This window comes from Cupressus sempervirens, chromosome 8 (genome assembly GCF_028749045.1).
Source record: "Cupressus sempervirens isolate cs-2001-9-10 chromosome 8, ASM2874904v1, whole genome shotgun sequence".
Taxonomy (NCBI): domain Eukaryota; kingdom Viridiplantae; phylum Streptophyta; class Pinopsida; order Cupressales; family Cupressaceae; genus Cupressus; species Cupressus sempervirens.
The window spans coordinates 4,055,044-4,078,741 of record NC_143125.1 but is presented as its reverse complement, the minus strand read 5'-3'; the positions used below and the strand labels follow the sequence as shown (position 1 = coordinate 4,078,741).

The window sequence follows — 23,698 nt, the reverse complement described above, 5'->3', positions numbered from 1 at the left end:
ACAACCATTTTTCTCCAAGGCTGGATTTTTTGAGAGATCGTGGATTTTGTCCATGATGGAAGAATTCCGCACCAACCATTTTTTCCCAGGGCTGGATTTTTTGAGTGATCTTGGATTTTGTCCACGATGGAAGAATTCCGCGACAACCATTTTTCCTATTATTTTCATGCCTTTCTACTTTTGGATATTTCATGGGTGATTCCAGACTTAACCATTTTTTTCTTGATTGACTGTCATGCTTGCTCATTCTTTTGGATATAGACACATGTACCCTTTTGGCTCTTTATCAACCATAGCTCACTCGTTGCAGAAATAGACCTGCCAAAAAATAGACATTCTAAAAATAGTAAGTTGTCCCAAAGTCAAAATAAAGCCAGTCTGAGAGGTAGTGAAATTTACTAAAAATAGACTTTCTAAAAATAGTAAGTTGTCCCAAAGTCAAAATAAGGCCAATTTGAGAGGCAGTGAAATTCACTAAAAATAGACTTACTAAAAATAGACTTTCTAAAAATAGTAAGTCAAGACATTCAATTCTCAAACAAGCAAATAATTTCCATTCTCAGAGCCACATGGACAACACTTTCCACATCTGGCCAATTTTTACCAATTCTCATTTGAAAGAGGGAACTTTAGAAGATTGAGCCCAATACTGCCAAGAACTAAAGCCAAAAGGACAAGACCAAGAGACAAAAGGGGGCCCCCCATTTGCAATGGGGCGATGGTGTGAAAAGCCCACAACAAGACTCAAAATTGCATTACCGTTTTGAGTACCATTACTAACTTTTGAGTCATTTTTAGCCCCTATGAGCACACTTAATGTATGTGTACTCAGCTGTTCTTTTGAGGCTTAAGAGGTGTTTAATGTTTTTAACACTTTGCATTTAGCATATCCATGTATCCCATGAAGATAAATTGCCATCCTGAGTCATTTTGTGAAGTTTTGTTTTGAGCAATATTCAGATCTGATTTTTGCCTCAGTGTCAAACAGCGATAGGAAGCCTAGTTTGCATTTGAATATCTTGCACCTAGTAATTTTTCATGACTCACTGCTTTGGGAGTGTTTAGTATGTGTATTAGAGAACCTATGTTTCATTTTTCAAGTCGTTTGTATATGTTTTGACTAGGTTTTAAGTCCCTCAAAGTCGGTTGTGTATTGTTGTCATGCTGATGTAAATTGTTCAGAATTCTGGGAGGCTTTGTTTGACCAGTTGTAACTTTGAGACAATTGACCAAAATGAGGAAATTCCTTTTGCATTGCATTTTAGATGTCAGATACTTACTATGTTTCAGATTTGAGCTTATGACGAATCCGTTTGACTAGTTTTTGAATGCGATTCCATTTGCAATCTATAAATTTTTACTGGTGTTAAGAAATGCAGATTGATTAGTACCCTTGTTCGGGATGTCATAACTCTAATTCCGTGATAGTGCACCACTATGTTCAACTTTGAAAATACTTTAAGTGTGCCAATTTTCAAATCTTGACGAATCTGTCTGCACACTTTCCTAGGTCCATTTCGTTTGTGAAAATCATTGTTGTCATTATTTCCAGTCTTGCAGATTCAAGTACGCCACTTTGAATGTTCGCCAATTGTGCCTTGTCATTCGTCATGAGCCCTAATCATAGATTCATACTCTCTTCGTGATAGTGAAATAAGACCCCAGTTTTCATATTCCCAAGTGTCAGTTTGACCTGTTTTCAAAGCCAAAACCAAATGCGTTTTATGGTTTACTGACATGTTTGTTTGTAGGCAGTTTTGACTGAACAACTTTGACGGTCAATATCTTTTGACTCAAAGTGTTGTCATGAAACGAAATCAGACAGGGTACAAAAATGTGGAACAGAGAATCAGTATGTTAGATCTCAGGACCCAATTGTTGGTTTTGGTCTGTTTTTAAGGCCAGCCAGAGGACCTCTTGGCACATAATTCACAATTTGCAAAAGGTTAAAAATGAGTCTTAGAGAGTTGAATCATTGTTTCAAAATGATTTTGATCTGCGAAGTCGGCTCAGTAGATCGATTTTGATATGTAAGTTGTTTGAAAATGAATTTTTTTTAGTGAGACCCACTGTGGGGCCCGACTGATTTTCATCAGTATTGGTTTGACAACTGTGTTGTCCGAGGATGCACGGCCAATACATCCTTCATGCTCCTTTACACCATGAACCTTTTGCACTCTCAAAAAAAATACTTGTGGTACAAGATATTCTAGGGGGATCTTGATTGGGCAATACAAAAAGACCTTTAGAGAGGAGGGATATAGTGCGAAATGATTTTGGTCTTCATGAGTTCAAAATAGATGCCCAATTTATTTAAAAAATCAAATGGAACAACTTTGTGAAAATTGGCACCAATTTATAAGTGGAATGCATGCAAGTGTTTATCTCCCATATAGAGATAGCGGCCCCTTTGGCCTCCCTGAGATATAGATATAGGCAGCTTGAATTGGAGGTCTTCATTTCATGCTACGTATGATATAATAGTAGGCTATTCGATGGATGCCTCTGCATGCACTAACCTGAAGGACGATAGCGTTGAAAACTTTTGGTAGGAGGCAATATGATTTGGAGACACCGTGAGCTATTATGGAATAGACATGTCATATTCATGGATGTAGTTGAAGTTAATTGTCACTATTTTCAATGCCCAATATGCGTGAGCACCAGATTACACCAGATTACAATCAAATTGTATTTGGTGGTTTCGTGAGGTAGAAGTTTAGAACCAATAGCCTTGAGAAACGCTTCCATCTAATGCGTGGAGTAGGAGGACGATAGCTTACAGTTGTAGGGAACACTTTTTGATTCAGGGGCATGATAGAAGGCGGTTACAACGCTTAATTTTTTCCTCTAGCCCACGGCTCTCACCAACATCCTGACTTATTCTTTGGCCATCTGCTATCTTGACTTGTGTAAAGGTCTAGCATCTTAAAATTGCCAATTGTGGCATGTGTATCGGGTCATGAGTGATGCATTTGGGTGCTCCTCCTCCATGTGGTGGCGCTTTCTCGACAAAATCAATAGGCATATATCCCACATGTATCAGGAAGTGGAGATTTTAAGTCTTTTTATGTGTAAGCATAAAGATGTTAGTTGTCTAAAAGGTATCCTCTTTTAAGACATCAAAGCTCACATGCAGGCCTGTGGCCCATTAGAGCATTGTTAAACAAATTTTGAACACAAAGACCCATGACTAGATGATGAGTGGACCAATTCGTCAAATCAGAATATGACATGTGGTGACATGAGGACGAATAGCAGAGTGACACGTGGCAGTGGTCTCTAACATTGGCATGCAAAATGAGATGGCCACGTCAATAGACAATATATGTGGAAGCTTGTTGCATCCCCGCATTAACATGGTAGTGTGCTGACTAGGAATGCGAGGAAGCACCATTGCGACACGCGACGGTAGGCAATGACGTGGCAGCGAACAGATTATATGCACAAGATGCTGACATGTGTTAGATCGGACGTTTCATGCTTCCTTGGAAGATGAAGATGCGCGAAAGATAAGGAATGCGGGGAAGCGTAGAGTTGCCACATGGTAGTGGGCCATGTGGCGATGACAGATCAGTACAGACAAATCAGACGATGCTACGTGGCGATGACATGGCAGGGCGCCAACAGGCAAATGAGGTGGCAGTAACCGTACATGAGGAGTCCAACGTGAGGCTGCCACATGGCAATTTGTCAGGCGACAAGTGGAAAATTAGTAACCCAATTAGAGGGTACCATGTGGCACCTAGGTGGGGGTAATGGAGCAAAGGGCGAATCAATCCTGTGCTTCCACATATCACAGGAGTCAAACTTGAGTTGACCCGGATTGGAAAATAGAGGAAAAATTCAAAGTGCAGAAAAAAGTAATTTTAAATTATTTTCTTTCTAAAAGCACGTACAGGCATTTTTAAATCAAAAAAGGATTATATACTAAAGTTTTAAGCTTAGGTGTAGAATTAATTTTTTGAAATAAAGCAAACCTTAGAGTCAAGACAGGAACCTGATCTTCAAATGGACATTTTGGGCATCTCCGATATGCTAACATAGTACTATCATATACCGTTGGAAAGCTCTCAAAATGAGTTTTCCATATTTACAGTTTTTTTTTTTACAGGGAGCAATATGATTGAGTTATTTAGGGTTTTGTCCCAGGTGCCTGTTTCTCAACCACATTTTGTTAGGGCAGTTCAGATTTGATTTTTGGCAAAATAGTGAATTGGGTGTGCGCCAAAGGCAGTAAGGATGCAGTTAATGATAGTTTTTTCACTCTCACATTAGTTTAATAGAAGATTTAATCAGCATTTTAGATGCATACCTGATGTTTTTGTCAGAATAAGGTTTTTCATCAGTTAGAGGAGATATTTTGGGTTTGTTGGAGCACAATGATGAGATTCCTTTGAGATTTTGGTTGTAGAAAGAAGAGAGATGCTTTGCAATAGTAGGGGATGGAGATTCAAGTGGACATGTGTCACTTCTAGATGATATCTGTCTTCTTTTTTCTTTCCTCTCTCTCTCTCTCTCTCTCTTTCACACACACACACACACACACACACACACACACATTGTAAGGGTTGGTTCTTGTTAGTTTGTGATACCACTCTGTTGGTTCCCAAGTTCTTTGAGCAAGCTCAGATGGGTTTCCACCATTCGTCAACATTCTCTCTTGTATGAACTACAGTAATGAAGCTAATATAGATAGTTTTGGTCTATTTAGTGGTTTTATGAGTTATTTACATGCATCTTGAATGTATAGTTTCAAAGAAATGAATACAAATGAACAACAAACTTCTTAGTTTTATTTTGATTCTCATTTCTTATCTCTGTAATTTGCAATGTTTTGTGGTTTAGGGACAAAGAACTTAAACCCTTTTGCAGCCCCTTAAGGATGTATGTCTCATGTGTTTTGTTGTTGGAACAAAGAGCCACGTAAATGCTTAATATTATTTGACAGGGTTGCTAGTTACATGAGAAGGATATTTCATGAGTATGAAGTCTTTATGAACACTGATATCTGATTCACAAAGTGATAGGATAGATCTGATATCTCAATCTAGGGAATATGTCATTGGTATCATGGATGCATGTATGTGATTTATGGAACTGCCCAATAGATAAGACACTGATCAACTACAAGATCAACATGTTCTTACTGTTGCATATTTGGGATTTGCTGAAATCAAACTTAAATCAATTATCCATTTCCCTTTCTGTTAAGGAGATGAAAGGATGCCTTCACTCAGCTTGTGGATTTCATAGGATTTGCAATTTGCTACTGCACATCTTTGTTATTGCATAAGTATAGGAGAAATAAGGGTTTTATCTGCTTTGTCTAGATTTAGTTGTATGCTTTGACACTGTTACCAAATAAAGAATCTGAGGTCCACCCGCCTAGGTCTTGCAAAGCCTAAAGTAGAAGAAGAAGAGTATAGCCTTATAGTTGGCCCTAGTGTCTGAATAGGTATGTTGCAGATGGGAATTAGTTGCCCCTAGATGTATTTGTTCCTATCACTTGTTTATTGAAAAGTTGTTAATTCAGGGGCCAACAGAGTGATTCTATGATTATGAATAATTGGTACACGACTATCATGTTGAGTGATGCCATGATCATGAGGAATTATTATAGGACTATCATGTTGAGTGATTCCATGAAATTTTATCAAATCCATGTGATTAAATTTTGTCATTGACATTTTGGTTGTAGCCTTGTGTGACTGTTCAGCTAAAGATCTCTTTCTTGCTGAGAGGGAGATTGGAGTTTGTAGTTGCGATAGAAATCTTTATCTCTGGGTGTTAATTCTATTAGAGTTAACTTTAGTTGAAAATGACGTTTATGATAATTATAATATTAAATATAATGACATGTGTCATTCATCATGCATTAAGGCATGAAAATATGAAGAGTTGTGTTTGTAATAAAGAGTTATATTGTTGGGAATTTCAAGAGAACTTTGTTGTAAAGTGAAGAGTCTCTCTTGTGTTATATATATCGCATCTAGCGAAAGACATTGTACACTTGAATTTCATTATCAATGAAATGATCTTTTGTTGTGTGTAGTTGGCGTTTTCCTAGGATATTTTTGTGTCTCTTGCATCTTCTCTGGTTATTTGTTATTGTTGTTCATCTAATTTCTGGGTTAAAATTTAACAGTGGAAATATGTTGCAATAGTTAATATTTTTTGGTTTTGTTGATGTGAATTTTGTTCTCCAAAAGAAAAATAGAGCTTGGTTCTCATTGATGTTCTGCCAGATGTTTACCCAGGGTTTGATATTTGAGCACATCTTAGAAATGGGGTATTCCTCGTCAAATGAGGCAAACCTTCGATCCTCAATAAGTTCAGATAAAATGAATTTTGAATTTAACCGACATGTGAATCATAATATGCAGAGCATTTCAGCACCCTCTATAAAATTACAAAAATATAGGAACTCGATTGACACATTTCACTCAGATAATAAAACAACACACATTCCTAAATTATCAATAAGAAAAGAAAAAGAAAAGCTAAGTCCAAACACTTCAGTTGCAGTATACCTCAGCAAATACACTGCAAGGAACAGAATGCTAAATCAAAAGTGCAGTTTGAAGTCCCAATCCTTAGTGGCATTTCTCTTTGGCTTTGATGCAGATATATATACATGGCAGTCTTAATTTCGCATACCAATACAATACCAAATGGCATCTCATGTTTTGGACCTACTTAATATTTGGCTAACTTCTGATTCTCCATATGCTTTTCCGATCTATTTGTGATGAGATTTGTCTTAGTTACTTATTGGATCGCATTTTGGGCCTGGTTCTTGTTTCTGTGTTCTCCTGGCTTGATGCAGTTCCTCTCTCTCTCTCTCTCTCTCTACACACACACATGTGCACCCTATGCAAGACTATAAAAATAAATCTTCTTCCTTCAAAAAATGATCAACACAGATCTCTTCTAAATTTTTAATACCTTTAGACCATAACGGTCCATAGGATCTATCAAACTGTGCTTGCTTCTTTTGGGAAATTAGTGAAATTTGGCAAGTTTAGTTTGATTGTTTTAAATTAAGATTATATGTTCTTGGTTACAACTGAAATATTTTTATATTTGTTGACCAACATCATTGCGTGATTTTGTTGCCCAACTTTACAGGAATGCATTTGGTCCATCATTCGGTACAGTTTGCTTCTCAGGTTTAGTATTTGCAGCAGTGCAGATAGCTCGGGCTGCTCTGGAAAAGGCCGCACACTCTAAACATATGAGGTCATCACAAGGCATTGTTTCTGCTGCACTTGGTTGCTGTCTGAATTGCCTACTTTCAGGAATTGATTTTATAAATAAGTTCACCATCAACGTCACTGCAATGACAGGAGAAAACTATTGCTCTTCTGCCAAGTTGGCATATGAACTTCTCAAGCGTAATCTCCTATCAGTAATAGTTGTTGAAACAATATCCACCCGCCTTTTGTTTGGAATTTTCTTGGTTGTGTCCCTTGCATATGCTATAATGGTAAGTATATGGTGCTTACATAATACTATTGTTTTGAGTGGTTTTTTCTAAGGGACGTGTATTATCGTTGAATTTATTTACCCATAGTGTTTAATTGAGGACTTTTTAGGGTGTCCTTGAAAATGCTTGGGAACTTTTTACCTTAATGATGAATTCAGCAGGGAGACTGGAAATATTTGAAATTAAACACTACACATGGGCAAATCTCAAAGCTCTTAGCAATTAAATAACTTTGGGCTTGTGAGATGAGATAACCTTCACAGTCCTTTAAACCCAAATGTTATGCAATAGCAATCTAAGTGTATGGCTTTGTTTAAGTTTGTTTCTACCAATTTTCTTTTTCAAATCCTAAAGGCTAAAACCTCCTATCAACTAAAACCATCGTGTATAAATGCTTGCAGGTATGGGGTATACTCAAGGCTGCAACTTCGCTTGGAAGGGATGCCTACTTGGTTACAGGGTTTGCATGGTTACTGCTATTTATGGTACTTGGATTTTTTGTTCATGTTCTGGACAATGTAATAGATGCTGTTTATATATGCTATGCAGCAGATAAAGACAGAGGATCTGTGTCAAAACCCAACATTCACAGTGTGTATGTTCAACTTCCCGTTTCCAGAAATGAGACCTCTTCCCTTGCAGTATAAGAATTGCTTGCTAAATTTGTTGCTAAGAAAAAGTAACAGCTTCAAAATTTGGGATTCGATGCACTATCATAAAATTTTGGTGAGAGCATTATAAATGTGCAATTTGTTTTTCCAATTTAAGCTTAAAGGGGTTATGGGCTTGAGCTAGTTTGGATGAAGTCTCATTGTGGAGTTGTACTCGGATGTTTTGAAGTACAGTTATATGTTTAATAGATTTTTTTAGGAGAGTTGTTGCAAACTTCTCTAATTGAAGCTTATTTTAATTGTTTTTATAGAAATTTTATGTACTTCAAAATGTTTTTATTAGGTAAGCAAAGATTTTAAAAGAGCCTAGAGCCTCTTACAAGCTCAAAGATAAAGCCATAAGGATGGAGACAACATAGGAAAGCCAAGGAAGAGCAAAGAAACAACAAAAGATAGAACACAGCAAGACCTATCAAACAACCAAACCAAGGTCAGGGCAGTTTTTTGTTTAACCACTGTGTAGATCCTTGTCCTCTAGACTTATTTTTTTGGAACTAGGAGAATTCACAAGACCAAAGGCAGAATCCCCTTCCAACCCAAGCAATAAAAGATGAATCCCATATTGTACTTTTCCTTTATTGTCTTCCTTTTCCATATTGTCTTTTGTTTAACCACTGTATAGATCCTTGTTCTCTAGACTTACTTTTTTTGGAACTAGGAGAATTCACAAGACCAAAGGCAGAATCGCCTTCCAACCCAAGCAATAAAAGATGAATCCCATATTGTACTTTTCCTTTATTGTCTTCCTTTTGCACCTGAAAGGAAGTAGTAGACTTCTCAACAATAGCAATCCCTTTTCCTCCAAATGAAATTACTTTTCTTATAGTTTGAACAACTTATATTATTATGACTACTTTAAAAATGACAATTTATCGGAGTCTTTCATTTTGATCTACTTTATGGAAAGTCCATATTTGGAAGATAAAGAAATCCTGATAGGGAGCACGTTGTTTTTCAGCACAAAGGCAAAGAATCTAGAAAACAAAAAAAATCTTTCTAAACTTTGTAATACGATAAAATATCACAATATTACCCAATAGAGTTGACAATTATCATTGAAAGATTGATTCTAGTACTCTAAGGCAGCCTTGACAATCTAACCCATAATTGGAAACTTGAAAATATTATTGTTCATTGGATTAAAACCTGAAGACCAATTTTAAAACATAGGCAATTCTTCCCTTTTAACTAGAACCTTCAAGGAGAATCTTTGAGAAATCTTCCAAACTAGAAAAACGAAAGAGAAAAAATTATTAATCATAGCAGCTATTTGAACCTCTTAGTTTCAATCTCTAGAGCACGTCTTTTGACATAATCAATGTTAGGATGATCACTAAAAAATTCGAACAAGTGATTTTCTAAGCCATGTTAATTATTCAACAGTAAGAGAAGTAGGGATATTGATTTGATCTACCTTCCACCTCAATCCCAAAAGAATCCCTAGGGTAACCACTCTTGCTAAAATACTCAACAGTCATATTGAGTAGTTGGGTGCAGGATGAATCAATATAATATAATCTCTTACTTTTATTGACTCAACAATCTTAATATTAATAACAAGAAAACATGATTTACTTAGAAACGTTTAAGGAAGAAAACCATGACAAAACATCAATTATATAAATCTCTTTTGCAAACTTTTTAGGCACCAATACATAGGAAACATCAATCATCTCTTAAATGATTTGGAGGTACTAACTCCTTTGGAGATACCAATCCCTACAATTCGTAGGCACCCACTACTCAAGGGAATGACCCCCACAATTCATAGACACCAACCTATTGGAGGTACTGCCCCCATAATTAAATCACAACTTAGTAGGAGACACCAATTTCATTTTTAGGAAGCACTAACTTTGAAACAAAATTCTACCTTATGATTGATGTTTCTACAATAGACGATGAACAATTCTATCTTTTCAATTCATACAATTCCTTTCACAAACCTACTTATAATATTCTCACCCTACTTGTATTTTCCTCGTATTATATATATATATATATATAATGCGGGGTAGTGGGTGGTGTGTGCCAAAAGGCCTCCCTTTTTATTCTATGCCTTGCCAACGCATGAGCATTTGAAGAGTGCAAACTAGAAGGGAGTTATGGTTCTATAACCTCTGTCGCTAACTTGAACGGAAGCCCTTACTATTATCGTAAGGCAAGGGGCTAACTATGAGAAGGTGTCATATCCCCATTTTAAGATAGAATTTTAATAATAATTAAATAATACAATGTTATTAAATAAATAATAAAGTAATATTAAGAACAGTACTAAACTATAAACCAAGGAAATAATAATAATTTAATCTATATTATTAATAAAATAATATGTAGTATGATATTTTAAATAATTAAAAAATAATAAATTTCAATGAGTAAAGAAATAAAGAAATAAAATTAAATACAAGAGACAAATTAGAAAGTATGTTAACTTTCTAAATAGAATTTAATAATAAATGAAATAAACACATATAAGTAGGTAAATAAATAATATAACACAGAATAATATAAATTAACTAAATTTAATGAAAATTCAAGAGATGTTTAACAAATAGACATGACTCCTTAAAATTAAGATATAAAAGGGAGGAGAGTTTATTTTAGATAGGGGAGAAAAAGAAGAGAAGAGGAGAGGAGTTCAAAAGGAAAAATGGAAGAGAAAAGTAATATGAAGAAAATAAGGAAGTAACTTTCTGAAAAGGTATCAATGATATTGAAAGGATGCAAATTTTTGAAAGGATCATAATTATGAATAGTTGTGACTTTTCAGAAATATTTGAATTATAAAATATTGAGACTTTTTCAAAGGATTTTAGTTATGAAGGGTTGTGACTTTTCGAAAGGATTATAATTATGAAGTGTTGTGACTTTTCAAAAGATTTGTATAATGAAAGGGTGTGACTTTTGAAAAAGAAGAAGGTAAGAAATGTATGTTTATGAATTATATTTGTTTAATTATGTTTATAAATTTATTTATGAATAATACTTGTGGATAATATTGTGTTAGCTCATGGGGTTAACACCATGGATATTAATGACTTGAGGCATGGAGCATGTGAGGTATTAAGATCTCCATTGTCTGCTATGGCCGATAATCAAGTAATAATACATTAATCTATTAGGAGAATTATAAGACTCGAAGCATGGGGGTAGCAAGGTATTAACACCTTGAACCAACTACCATGGCCGAGAATTCTCCTTGTTGCCAGAATATTCTGATGTTGTCAAACATATGCATATGTCATTGGCCTTGGATATAGGATGCCCTTCCAAGAAGAATCTTAAGGGGTACACTCCTAGGATGATGATGAAGTAGCTATGAGCTATGAAGCCTGATCTGAAGATGTTCTTAAGATTTGGGTTAACTTAAGGGGTAGAATAATATAGTTAGTTTTATTATTATTGTGATTTTAACATTTATTTTTGCAGGTCCCTAACTAACCCTATTAGTGGGGACATTACGGTGGTATCAGAGCATGATCTTGTCTTTTTTATAGGGTTAAAGAGGATCTAGAAAAATGATTTATATAAAAGATTAATGTAGAAAGTTAATGACTATTAGAAAGGATTCAAACATATCCATGATAGAAACCTAATAATTTGGACTAAAAGAAATATATATCTCAACTTAACAAAAGAAATTATCTAATTGCTTGAAGATAAACAATTTGAGGAAGGATGGATTGTCATATCCCCATTTTAAGATAGAATTTTAATAATAATTAGATAATACAATGTTATTAAATAAATAATAAAGTTATATTAAAAATAATACTAAACTATAAACCAAGGAAATAATAATAATTTAATCTATATTATTAATAAAATAATATTAGTATGTCATTTTAAATAATAAAAAATACTAAAATTTCAATGAGCAAAGAAAGAAAATTAGATACAAGAGATAATATTGTAGAAAGTATGTTAACTTTCTAAATAGAATTTAATAATAAATAAAATAAACACATAAGTAAATAAATAAATAATATAACATAGAATAATATAAATTAACTAAATCTAATAAAAATTCAAGAGATGTTTAACAAATAGATATGATTCCTTAAAATTAAGATATAAAAGGGAGGAGAGTTTATTTTAGAGAGGGGAGAAAAGGAAGAGAAAATGAGAGGAGTTCAAAAGGAAAAATGGAAGATGAAAGTAATATAAAGAAAATAAGGAAGTGACTTTCTGAAAAGGTATCAATGATATTGAAAGGATGCAAACCTTTGAAAGGGTCATAATTATGAATAGTTGTGACTCTTCAAAAATATTTTAATTATAAAGTATTGAGACTTTTCCAAAGAATTTTCGTTATGAAGTGTTGTGACTTTTCGAAATGATTATAACAATGAAGTGTTGTGACTTTTCAAAGGATTTGTATTATGAAAAGGTGGGACTCTTGGAAAAGAACGTAAGAAAGGTATGTTTATGAATTATATTTGTTTAATTATGTTTATGAATTTATTTATGAACAATACTTGTGGATAATATTGTGTAAGCTCATGGGGTTAACACCATGGATATTAATGAGACTCGAAGCATGGAGCATGTGAGATATTAAGATCTCCATTGTCTGCCATGATCGATAATCGAGTAATAATACATTAATTTATTAGGAGAATTATAAGACTTGAAGCACGGGGGTAGTAAGGTATTAACACCTTGAATCAACCACCATGGCCGAAAATTCTCCTTGTTGCCAAAATATTCTAATTTTGTCAAACATATGCATATGTTGTTGGCCTTGGATAGAGGATGCCTATCCAAGACGAATCTTAAGGGGTGCACTCTCGGGATGATGAAAAAGTAGCTATGAGCTATGAAGCCCAATCTGGAGATGTCCTTAAGATTGAGGTTAACTTTAGAGGGTAGAATAATATAGTTAGTTTTCTTATTGTGATTCTAACATTTATTTTTGTAGGTATTACTTGTCCCTAACTAACCCTATTAGTGGGGACATTACAGAAGGAGTGGGGTTTGATCCGAGGTGAAGTTTTGGAGGCAAAGAAGGGAAGATTGTGATAGACAAGCTAACTGAGAAATGAGAACGACCGCAACTAATTCACTGAACTATTAAAGCTATATGTGTGTGTGTGTGCGCGCGCGTGCGCGCAATACGAGTGATATTATCATCTGTACACCAATAGCATTAAACGAAAATAATACATATTTAATCAAAGCATATTCGTGAGGAAAGCTATGCCTTGATTAAATATGTATTCTTTTCTTTTAACACTATTGGTGTACACATGATAAAATCATTTGTATTGCACACACTTATAGGAATTCACTTGAATGACATCACATTTATTCCCTTTGTCCTTTTAAAAAAATCTTGTATCTTTGATATCCTAATACCTACATGAAGATAGACAGCTCTTTGAAGACATTTGATGAACAAGTCAATCCTTTCAAAAGCTTCCTTATAGTATTCTCATTCCCCTTGTATTCTCCCATTAAGGAATGATGATTATATATGTACATTCTTTCCAAAATATATCTTGATTAAATATTTATTCTTTTCATAAATGTGCTGATAGGGCCCCCTTGTTATTCTACACCTTGCCAACACATGATAATTTGGAGAGTGCAAACTAGAAGGGAGTTATGGCTCTATAACCTCTATAGCTAACTTGAACGAAAGCCTTACTTACTATTATCGTAAGTAAGGGAAGGGGCTAGCTATCAGAAGGAGCGGGGTTTTATTTGAGGTGAATTATTGGAGGCAAAGAAGGGAAGATTGTGATAGACGAGCTAATTGAGAAATGAGAACCTCCGCAACTGATTCACTGAACCATTCAAGCTATATATATATATATATATATATATATATATATATATATATATATATATATATATATATAAAGTGTGTGCAATACAAATGATGTTATCATGTGTACACCAATAGTGTTAAATGAAAAGAATACATATTTAATCAAGGCATATTTGTGAGGAAAGATGTAGTTTTCCTCACAACTATGCCTTGATTAAATATGTATTCTTTTCATTTAATGCTATTGGTGCACGCTTGATAATATCATTTGTACTGCACACACTTATGAGAATTCGCTTGAATGACATCACATTTATTCCCTGTGTCCTTTTAACAAAACCTTGTACCTTTGATATCCTAATACCTGCCTGAAGAGAGACGTCTCTTTGAAGACATTTGATGAACAAGTCAATCCTTTCAAAAGCTTGCTTATAATATTCTCATTCCCCTTGTATTCTTCCATTTCAAGGGATGATGATTATATATGTACCTTTTTCCAAAAATACATCTTGATTAAATATTTATTATTTTCATTCAAGGCTATTGGTGTACATAATTAGATCTTTTCTATTATGCACTCTTTTTTGTTTTTAAATTGAACACAACTGAAATACATAAAGAATAGCAATCCAAGAAAGAGGATTGCAAGAAGAAAAATAAATACAATATTTTTTTAACAAAAGTCCACAATTCACTTATCTAACAAGCATATTGGACACATGCATCAAAGCTAAAAGCAATAATTATATTTAAAATTTTAAGAACATTTGAAACTATTCAGAGTATTTAACCTTCTTATTTTGAATTGTTTCTTGAGTAACTCTAAATTTATACCTTTCATACATTTTTAACAAAATCCTATATCTTTATATATCCTTATACCTCCATGGAGAGAGACATCTCTTTGAAAAATGGTATATATTTGACAATTCTTGTAGAGGTATATTAATCATTGCTCATTGTTTACACCTTAATCTCATGTGATTGAGAAATATTTATATACCCATCTAAAGAACATCAACCCACACTATAATCTTCACAGTGTAAAGGGTTTGCCAAAACAATTGTTGGTCACTTTGTTCTATGCAAATGTAATTACGTTAAATATTTCTTTTTTAATGATCATTATCTATATGTACACACACATGCTTTTGAATATATTATCATTTAGTGGCCTTTGGCCTTAATATAATGTATTTTGATATTAACAATTTGGTGGTATTGGTTTCATTATTTGGCATCGATGACAATCTCATCTACGCTCGTTGACATTATTGGCAATTAATCTTCTAATTTGCTTCCTTTGACACCAATGCCAAAGGGACATCCATTATATTGACAAAGAAGAGTCTCTTTCTAGAATACTTCCTTTGGTTATCAATGATATCATTTTCTATTTCTCAATGGCTCTTCCTCTTTCTAAATTAATGGCAATGAGATGCCATTATACTTCCATCAATAAATAGATAAGGGGAAACATTTTATTCTTTAACATTTTGTGAGACTTCATTCTTTAAACTTTCTTCTTATTTGAAGCTAAAAAATAATGCAATGATCAACTCCCCTTGCGTTTGTACTCTCTCCATGCAATTAGTGATACTTTTTGTGATGGAAAACAATCATAGATTTATCCTCATCTTGTCCTTATTTTCCTTTCTAAACTATTGTAGTCTCTTTCTTTTTCTTACCCATGATATATTCTCCACACTGTTTTTAGGTTCTATAAAACAATGTTTACAGTATCTTTCTTTATGCACACAGTTGTTGCTCTTCTAGCACACAATCTTGCAATCTACTAATATAGAAAATGAATTAAAGCTCCTATTTAGGCACCCATAGGAGCTCTTTTGATTCTCATTGAAGTAAATATTTGAAGTCTTCAATCTGCAACACCAAAAAGCTCCACATGACAAGAGAAAAGCAACAACAAAAGACACTATTTCGCTAATACAAAGTAGTAGAATATGATATGATGAGCACATGATCAATACATGAGATATAGTATGATGCCAGAAGTACCATCCACATATAGGTAAGGTGAGGCCATATGATTAGACATGATCATGCTTTATCTTATGACATGTGACAATTAACATGAACAAATTTTAAATAAATGATCCAAATACTAAATGCCTTAATGACTAAAATTAAATAACAGGACATGACCACATTATTACTAACTTTTAGAAATGACACTTAAGATATAACTCACTCAACTCTTAAATAAGCTTAATATGCAAATAGGTACTCTCTAATAATTAGTGATAAAGCACATAGCTCTTTTCAACCATAACACATGACAAAAAAATAGAGAAATAGATATACATGCAATAAATAAACATTTAGTTTTAATATCCTAATAAAAAGAAATTACAAACTTTTGAAAATAACATGCTATAGTCATGTGACATTCTCATTACAATAATATGCAAGCTAGAGTGACAATATGCCCCACTAGAACTATGAAACACTCGCTTCACTCCTTTATTTGACCACCTTAGAACATTCCAAAAAGCGTATTCCCATTTGGGTGCCATAAGTCATACCATCCACTTTTCATAGACGATATATTTTGATTTTTTAAAATTTTTTGTAGTAACTTCTCGAGGCCATATATTTAGATTGTGCCATTAAATTTTTAATTATTGTATATTGTTGGAAAGATTTGGGAAAGGTACACCATGCAAAATAGTATTAAAGGGTAAATTTTGTCATTTGACCACTTTTTGGACCTATCTAGAGCTTCTAAGTGCTTCACATTTTAATTTAAATATTTTAAAAAGAAATTGAAAATTAAAAAAATTCATATCTTACAAACAAAAAATTCATATTGAGAGTGTTTTCTTCACCATTGGCTTCGTTTCACTAGTTTGGAGGTTTGTAGAAGTTTTCGTGTTCATACGTGCACAAATACCATCTTACTAAGAACAATAACCTTTCCATTTGTTCGTTAGCAAATTGGTTGTTTTCATTGTATATGAGCAATGTTAGTATGCTAATAGAAACCAAATTTAAATAAAACTTCTACAAACTAAATAAAATTCATAAACTTCAAGATAGACTAAGATGAGCTCTCAATTGAGAATATGAGCCATTAATGGGCTCTCTCAATGAGAAGCTCTCTTGTTGAGTGGCTTTGTCTAAATAGATAGGATAGATGCTCAAGCTTATGCTTCAAAAATGGCTTCAAATGGAGTTGAAATTTGGGTGTGAGTGTATGGTTTTGATGTAAAATGGCTTCTTAAAATGGCATTATGACTTTACTTCATGGATTGTGTTATTTTGCAAAGGGGAAGGATCCAATTTATAGGCAAGAGGCTTGAGGGATTGAGGGCTAAGATGCAAGGATGGGAAAAAGCTCATGGAGGGCTCAGATTGCATGAGAAGAGAGCACATGGATTGTGCTTCCTTACAACCAATCAAGGAGTGACACATGTCACAGGGTGAGAGGATGGAGGAAAGGGGAAGGATGAGTCAACAAAGGAGGCTCAAGGGATAAAATCTTCATAAAGACCCTCATAATGGCTTGTAAGAGCAATAAAAGGGCTTGGAAGAGTCATTTATGGCCTAGTGGGCCTCATAAAGTTTTATGGTTGAGATATTTTGAGGGAGATGAGAGAAATTTTGACTTGGGCTTGATTAGGAAGGTTTTAAGCTTGCTTAGGATTGTGCAAATGATTAGAGGATGGATTAGGATGGTTTAGGATTAGCTTAGGGATAGGCAAGTGGATGGCATTTAATGAGGGTGGGTGAAGGAGGAGATATTTGCTAACTTTGGCTTGGGTTAGTAAGTCTTAACCCATGTTTAGAGAATGTGACAAGGTTAGGAGGAGATTAGGATTAGGTTTAAAGACATCTTCTAGAAGAGTCTAGACTTTGGATGAGGATAAAGACTTTCTAGAATAGTCTAGAATTTCCTAGGATGAGGATGAAGACTTTCTAGAAGAGTCTAGAATTTCTTAGGATGAGGATAAATTAGATTTTTAGGAAATAAATAAAGTTTTATTTATTTCAAGGGTTTGGGTTGAGGAGATATTTATTAAAACTTTTTTAATAAACATGAGGATTAATATTTAATCTTAATTAAATATTTTGAGTTGGGATTAGGGGTAGGAAATGATGGGATTAGCCTTTAATCAAAATTAAAGAAGGATTAGAAGATTTTGGAAGAGGTTAGTGGTCTTAAGGAAATTGGCCAAGTTTTGGGCAAAAAATATATTTTTAATTTATTTTGGGTTTTTTGGTCAATTTATTAATTAAATAATTAATAAATAAGGAAATAATGTTTAAATAAGATTTAAACATTTTTGAGAGGGATTCCTTAATTAAATACTTTTAATTAAGATAAAGGGATTTAATGGCATAAAAATAAATAAATAAATTAAATAAATAATTAATTAATAAATGATGATGTCATCAGGACTTTTTCAGAAAATAAAAATACTTTATTTTCTAAAGGTTTTTAGGTGTCTACATTCATAATATTGACTCGAACCCTTGCTAAAAATATTTCTATTAACAATAGTTGAACAAAACAATGACTAATGTAACCTTTGAACTGGTAGGTACAACTCCCTTTAACTGTATATAATGATTTTTTGTTTTGTTTTCAGATATAAAAATGGGTATGCTCTTAATTAGAGAGGAGATCCTTCTAATGGATACTCATCACCATGACACACCTATAGACATACATGAGATTAAAACTAATAAGAAAATAATTAATTATATGCCTTAATTCCCACAAACATGAAAACTGAACATAAAAAATGAACAACAATCATCCTTTAAGAGTTTGATTCACACTCCCATGTCATAACAAGGGAAGTTTAAATTAAAATTATTGATCCTTTGATTGAAAATAAACCAAGTATAAAATAGAAGAGCCTAAATAGAGTGTCATCGATTGTGGTTTCTTCTTTTTGTTCATGGCTCTCTTTATGCTTGCGGAGGGTAGTAACCATTGGTGTAATATCCTCTTCTTCTAGCACACTGCCGTTTTCACTTTAGATGGTCCAATATAGGGTATTGTTTTTCACATCCATTTCCTTTTCATTGAAAGCATGGTAGTGAATACTGCACCACATCAACATTGCACTAGTTTTGGTTAACTTTTGATGTTCTTATCTACAATATACCCATGGATTAGTTATGTTGTCAATATTTTGTTGGTAAATATCTTTTACCTCAACCACATGTATGGTATCTTCATCCTCTTTCCCTTGCAAATCAAAACCAATTTATAAGAAGTCTTAATTTTCTCAGTGTTATCTTGCATATCATTCAGTAACTTCTTCAAATTCTTGATACTTTTATAAATTGTGATATCCCCTTTCTAGGTACAACATGATTATTGTCTTTAAATCAATTGTAATACTCATATTAGTCATTTTATTTATTAAATGATATAATTAATTGGATTTAGAACAAGAGAATACAAATGTTATCCAAGTTGCCTAGAGATCATCTATGACCTCCCTCAAAGTTTATAGGTCTAAACCCACTTCATGAATGAGACATTGACTCCCACCCTCTATTAGGATAAGATCCATCAGATATGATTTATACAACCCCCTCCTTGGTAACATTATATGCTTCTTGTAGAAATCAAAATAATGATGGTATTGAAATTATTTTAATAATATTAAAAAATATAATCGATACATAATAATATGAAATCTATCTCAAATTCTAATATTAATTCAATTTGGAGCATACCTCAAAGTAGTTCTATTTTAGATAAGTTATGGGAAGCCATATTTGAAATTACTTATCATTACTTATTTAGATCAATATTAGATATTGGTATATAGATATTTAGTTTTATCATATTCTTAACCATATATTTATATTTCCCTTCAAATCCTTAATGTCTGACAACTCTATTTAAGTGTACGTGCATGTTATTTTAGTTGAGGGCTCATAAAGGTGATTGGTTATTTGCACTATTGACGAGGCTTTTGATGTTCTTGTTTGCAATATACCTGTGGATTAGTTATGCTATCAATATTTTTTTTTTAAATATCTTTTAGCTCATCCACATGTATAGTAGATCTTCATCCTCTTTCTCTTTCAAATCAAAACAAATATATGAGAAGTCATAATTTTATCGAAGTTATTCTTCATATCATTTAGTAACTTCTTCAAATTCTTGATACTCGTATAGATACTTTCACATTTATAGGTCAGAGAAAACATCCATCTTTGAAGAGGTCATCAAAGATTGCAATAAACCTAGCTTAACTACATTTTTTACTTTTATATCTTTTACCCCCTTTATAGACATTAGATCATGTTAGTAATGTTTGTTCTCTTCATTTTCTAGTTCAATCTCTACTAGTATATCATTTTGAACCTATATCATTTCTCTATAATGCTCAAAGTGTGTAATAAAAAGCATGCCCTACAGTTAGAGATCTCTTGTCCATTCTAAGGTCACATTTCTTAGACACCCATCTTCATATAATTGTCCAATTAATGCCAGATTTCCCCTAGAAGTGGGATCCATAATAGTGTTGGAGATACCCTCTTTTAATAAGGTAGAGGTGTTAGGAATTTCCTAAGAAAACCAAAGAGTAAATCCACCATAACATTGAGTTTCTCTTTGTCTAGCTTACTTTTTTCCAATATTTTTTCAATTTTTTTGGTTTGTGCGCTTCCACATTATCATGTCTATCTCATGGCACAATGATCCTACATCAATCCTGGTTATAGTGAAATTAGTAGCTAGGGTTGCACTAAGATTTCTAGTTGATAAGTCTTGGGCCATCTCTAAAAACATGTGCCCTATCCCTTCATCTTTCCCAAACTTTCTAATGTCTCAACTTTCATCTTCTTGTCTGAAGGGGGTTGGGTTTGCAAATACTATGAGACAACATCCTTAGTTGGCCTAGTGGTCAAGAACTTGTACTCTTGAAAGAGAGGTCACAAGTTCAAATCCCATTGGGGTTAGGGTATGTACACCTCATTTGTAGTGTAGTTAAGTACCTCCCAAAAAGGAGTACAAGGTAGTCCCATACCACCATCACCATATGTCAACCCTAAAACTATGGCTAGTGTCATGGACCATAAAAGCCCGTTTCCTTTCCTTTTTCCTTTTTAGATGAATTCCTATCCTCTTCTCTTTTCCTTTCTTTTTGAAGGTCTTCTTCCCCCAAGATGGAATGATGAGGACACTTGAGGAAGATTTATGAGTTCTTTAATCAAGAAATAATTTCTTCACTACAAGAAATTTTTTTGTTTGGGTGGGCTTAGTAAAAGGAGACTTTGGAAATTTTCCAAGACAAAATCTAGAAGGGGGGAGACCTTGCATTACTTGATCTATTTTATGAGCTTCCTCCTATAGAACCTTTGTTCCCCTTTCTTGAGCTCAATGTTCTTTGTTATTATACTTCCTTCTCTATTATTTCTTCTTCTTATTGTGGGACTTCTTTGTTTTGTTCCTCTTGAAACTTTGTATCTTCTTTTTTGGCCCTATCATCAACTATCAAATCAATAGGTGGGAGGGATCTAGAACCCCAAGTAAGATTATTTCCTTACTCTTTCTTAGATGACTCACCACCTCCACCAACTACAACTTGTGAAGAAGTATGTACTGGCACATTTGACACAACAGTACACGATGGTGTGGCAATTGGAAGACTTGATGGCAATGCTAATAATCTTGAGATGACTTAGTCTTTCTTCTTTCAACTTTCTTCTACTCAACCCCCCCTCTTTTGTTCTTTTAAAAATTGGAGCCATTTTGACACCAAGATTGTCTATCTCAAGAATATCATAGTTGATTCATTTTAATGGGGTTCCTTCGATCTTCCAAGCAATGGGGCTCCATTATATCAAATCCGTCTTCATAAAATATTTGAATATCAAATGACACCCTATATTCTCAAACTTCAAAGTTCAATCTTCACCATGACCTATCCTCATCTCAAAATAATCTATGTGATTAACCTAATAATCTTCTAGTAGAGGAGCATGGTGGTTCATCAAACCAAGTTGTAGATTATCCTTTACAAAACTACTGGGGTCACCTCAAACTTTGTAATTTACAAATGTGTACGTAGTTGAATCTTTGGTAACATTGATGGTATGTGAGTTAGAGAAGCATGAGTAGCCCCTAAGACAAATAGGAAAGGGGATGCTAGCCTTACATTTCTCTACACATCTCTTATTCACTTCTACAATTTTTCCACATAACCCAATTTTAATCATTTTATCATCAAGGTACTTAGGAAGATTATGTGGGAAGTAATTAAAATAACTAATCTTGATGTAGTTGAAAGTTGAGAATAGGGAAGTAAATCTCATATTCCAGTAGAGATATTGCACTTATGATGAAGGGTGCTCCCCTTAATACCATAAACACATAACAAAAACAAATTCTGAAAAAAATATAAAATTCTTATTGTCACTGCAAATGCCGAATCAAAGAATTCAAAATTATAATATGCAAACCCACATGGGTGCCTTCCTTACAATAATTTGTAACACAAAGTTGTGAACTATCACCTAGAGTTGTCCTAGACTATCTATAGGCCTTCCTTATATAGGAAATCTTACAACACCTGGGAAGTTTCTAGACATCAAACCCTAACCCTTGAGGTTGACCAACCCTAAAAATACATATAGAATTGGCTCAATACAATTATGACACTTATTTTGGAAATAAAAAAGAAAATATTTTAGGGTGATGCAAGATTTCTCTTACAACCAGGATGCTCCTACATGTCGTTGTTGTAACTCACGAGTCATGTTCATTGTGAAAGCACCATTGACCTTTCTAAGATGGGCCTAGCTTATGTGTAGATGCAAACTAGCATAAAATTCATAATTTAAAAATCCATATCAAATTCTTCAACATTGCAAAATCTTGTCCAGTGTTAATGCAAGCCACAACATATATAATATATGATAACATATAAAATAATCCATTGAGTGGGAAAGATTTGATCAATTGACATATTCGTTCGCTAATAATCTCTGACTAGTCCATATAACCAACTTCCAAGCACAATGTTTACACAAAAAGGGACATCCATTCTTGAATATTAAGAGCTTCTTCATTTCCCCTCAATCTATGTAATAAAACAAGAATGTGTAAGTTCATGCCATATATTTTTTGTGGTAGTTTGGATTGACTCAACCTTCTTTCTTTGAATCATTCTTGTGACATGACACCTCTAAAATGGGCTTTCCTTTCACTAAAATGTGACTGTGATAGGGAAAAGTCCCTGCTTGCATATTCTCTCCTTACATAAAAATGGAAGGAGTTATGAATGGTCTATCTATTAAGAGTGACGAATAAATCTTCATTTAATTTTTTAAAATTTTGTTTGGTCTCTGGGTTGTATCAAGTGATATATTCCACAATTATTTCTATACATTGTACTACAATGTGGAAGCCATATGTCAGCATTAGACCACTTATAGAAATTTTGTTAGTTATTAGGCATCTAATCTCACTATTAATTCTCTTGTGAAGGTTGTCTAAGTCAAACCTACTTAACTTTGTGTCTCCAATCTCTTACAAGTTGTTTTCAAAACCATGCAAGTGATGAAAACCAATATTTTTAGAGTCCATATTCATCTTCTTCTTTTGTGTTAAAATAGTAATGTTATGCTTTTGCAAGGAAACATGCCAAACTTGAGTACTTAATTTACCCATACTCTCTATCATTTGTCACTCTAAGAATGATGTCCTCGTTTCAACTTTCACTTCATGCTTTATCTTAATTTACCTATAAATGTGTAGAAAATGATGTA

The 23,698-nt window shown here is 33.6% G+C and overlaps 1 protein-coding gene across 2 annotated transcripts in view; it reads left to right on the top strand.

Annotated features, from left to right (window-relative positions):
• The window catches only part of LOC149541280 (uncharacterized), a 75,735-nt gene extending 67,361 nt beyond the window's left edge, over positions 1 to 8,374 (top strand). For both annotated transcript variants that reach the window (XM_089796578.1, XM_089796577.1), the window contains 2 exons: positions 7,132 to 7,489; positions 7,891 to 8,374. In XM_089796578.1, coding sequence (XP_089652704.1) covers positions 7,132 to 7,489; positions 7,891 to 8,136 — 604 coding nt within the window. In that variant the 3' untranslated portion in view covers positions 8,137 to 8,374. The remainder of the gene's footprint in view (positions 1 to 7,131; positions 7,490 to 7,890) is intronic.
• The last annotated feature ends 15,324 nt before the right edge of the window (positions 8,375 to 23,698 follow it).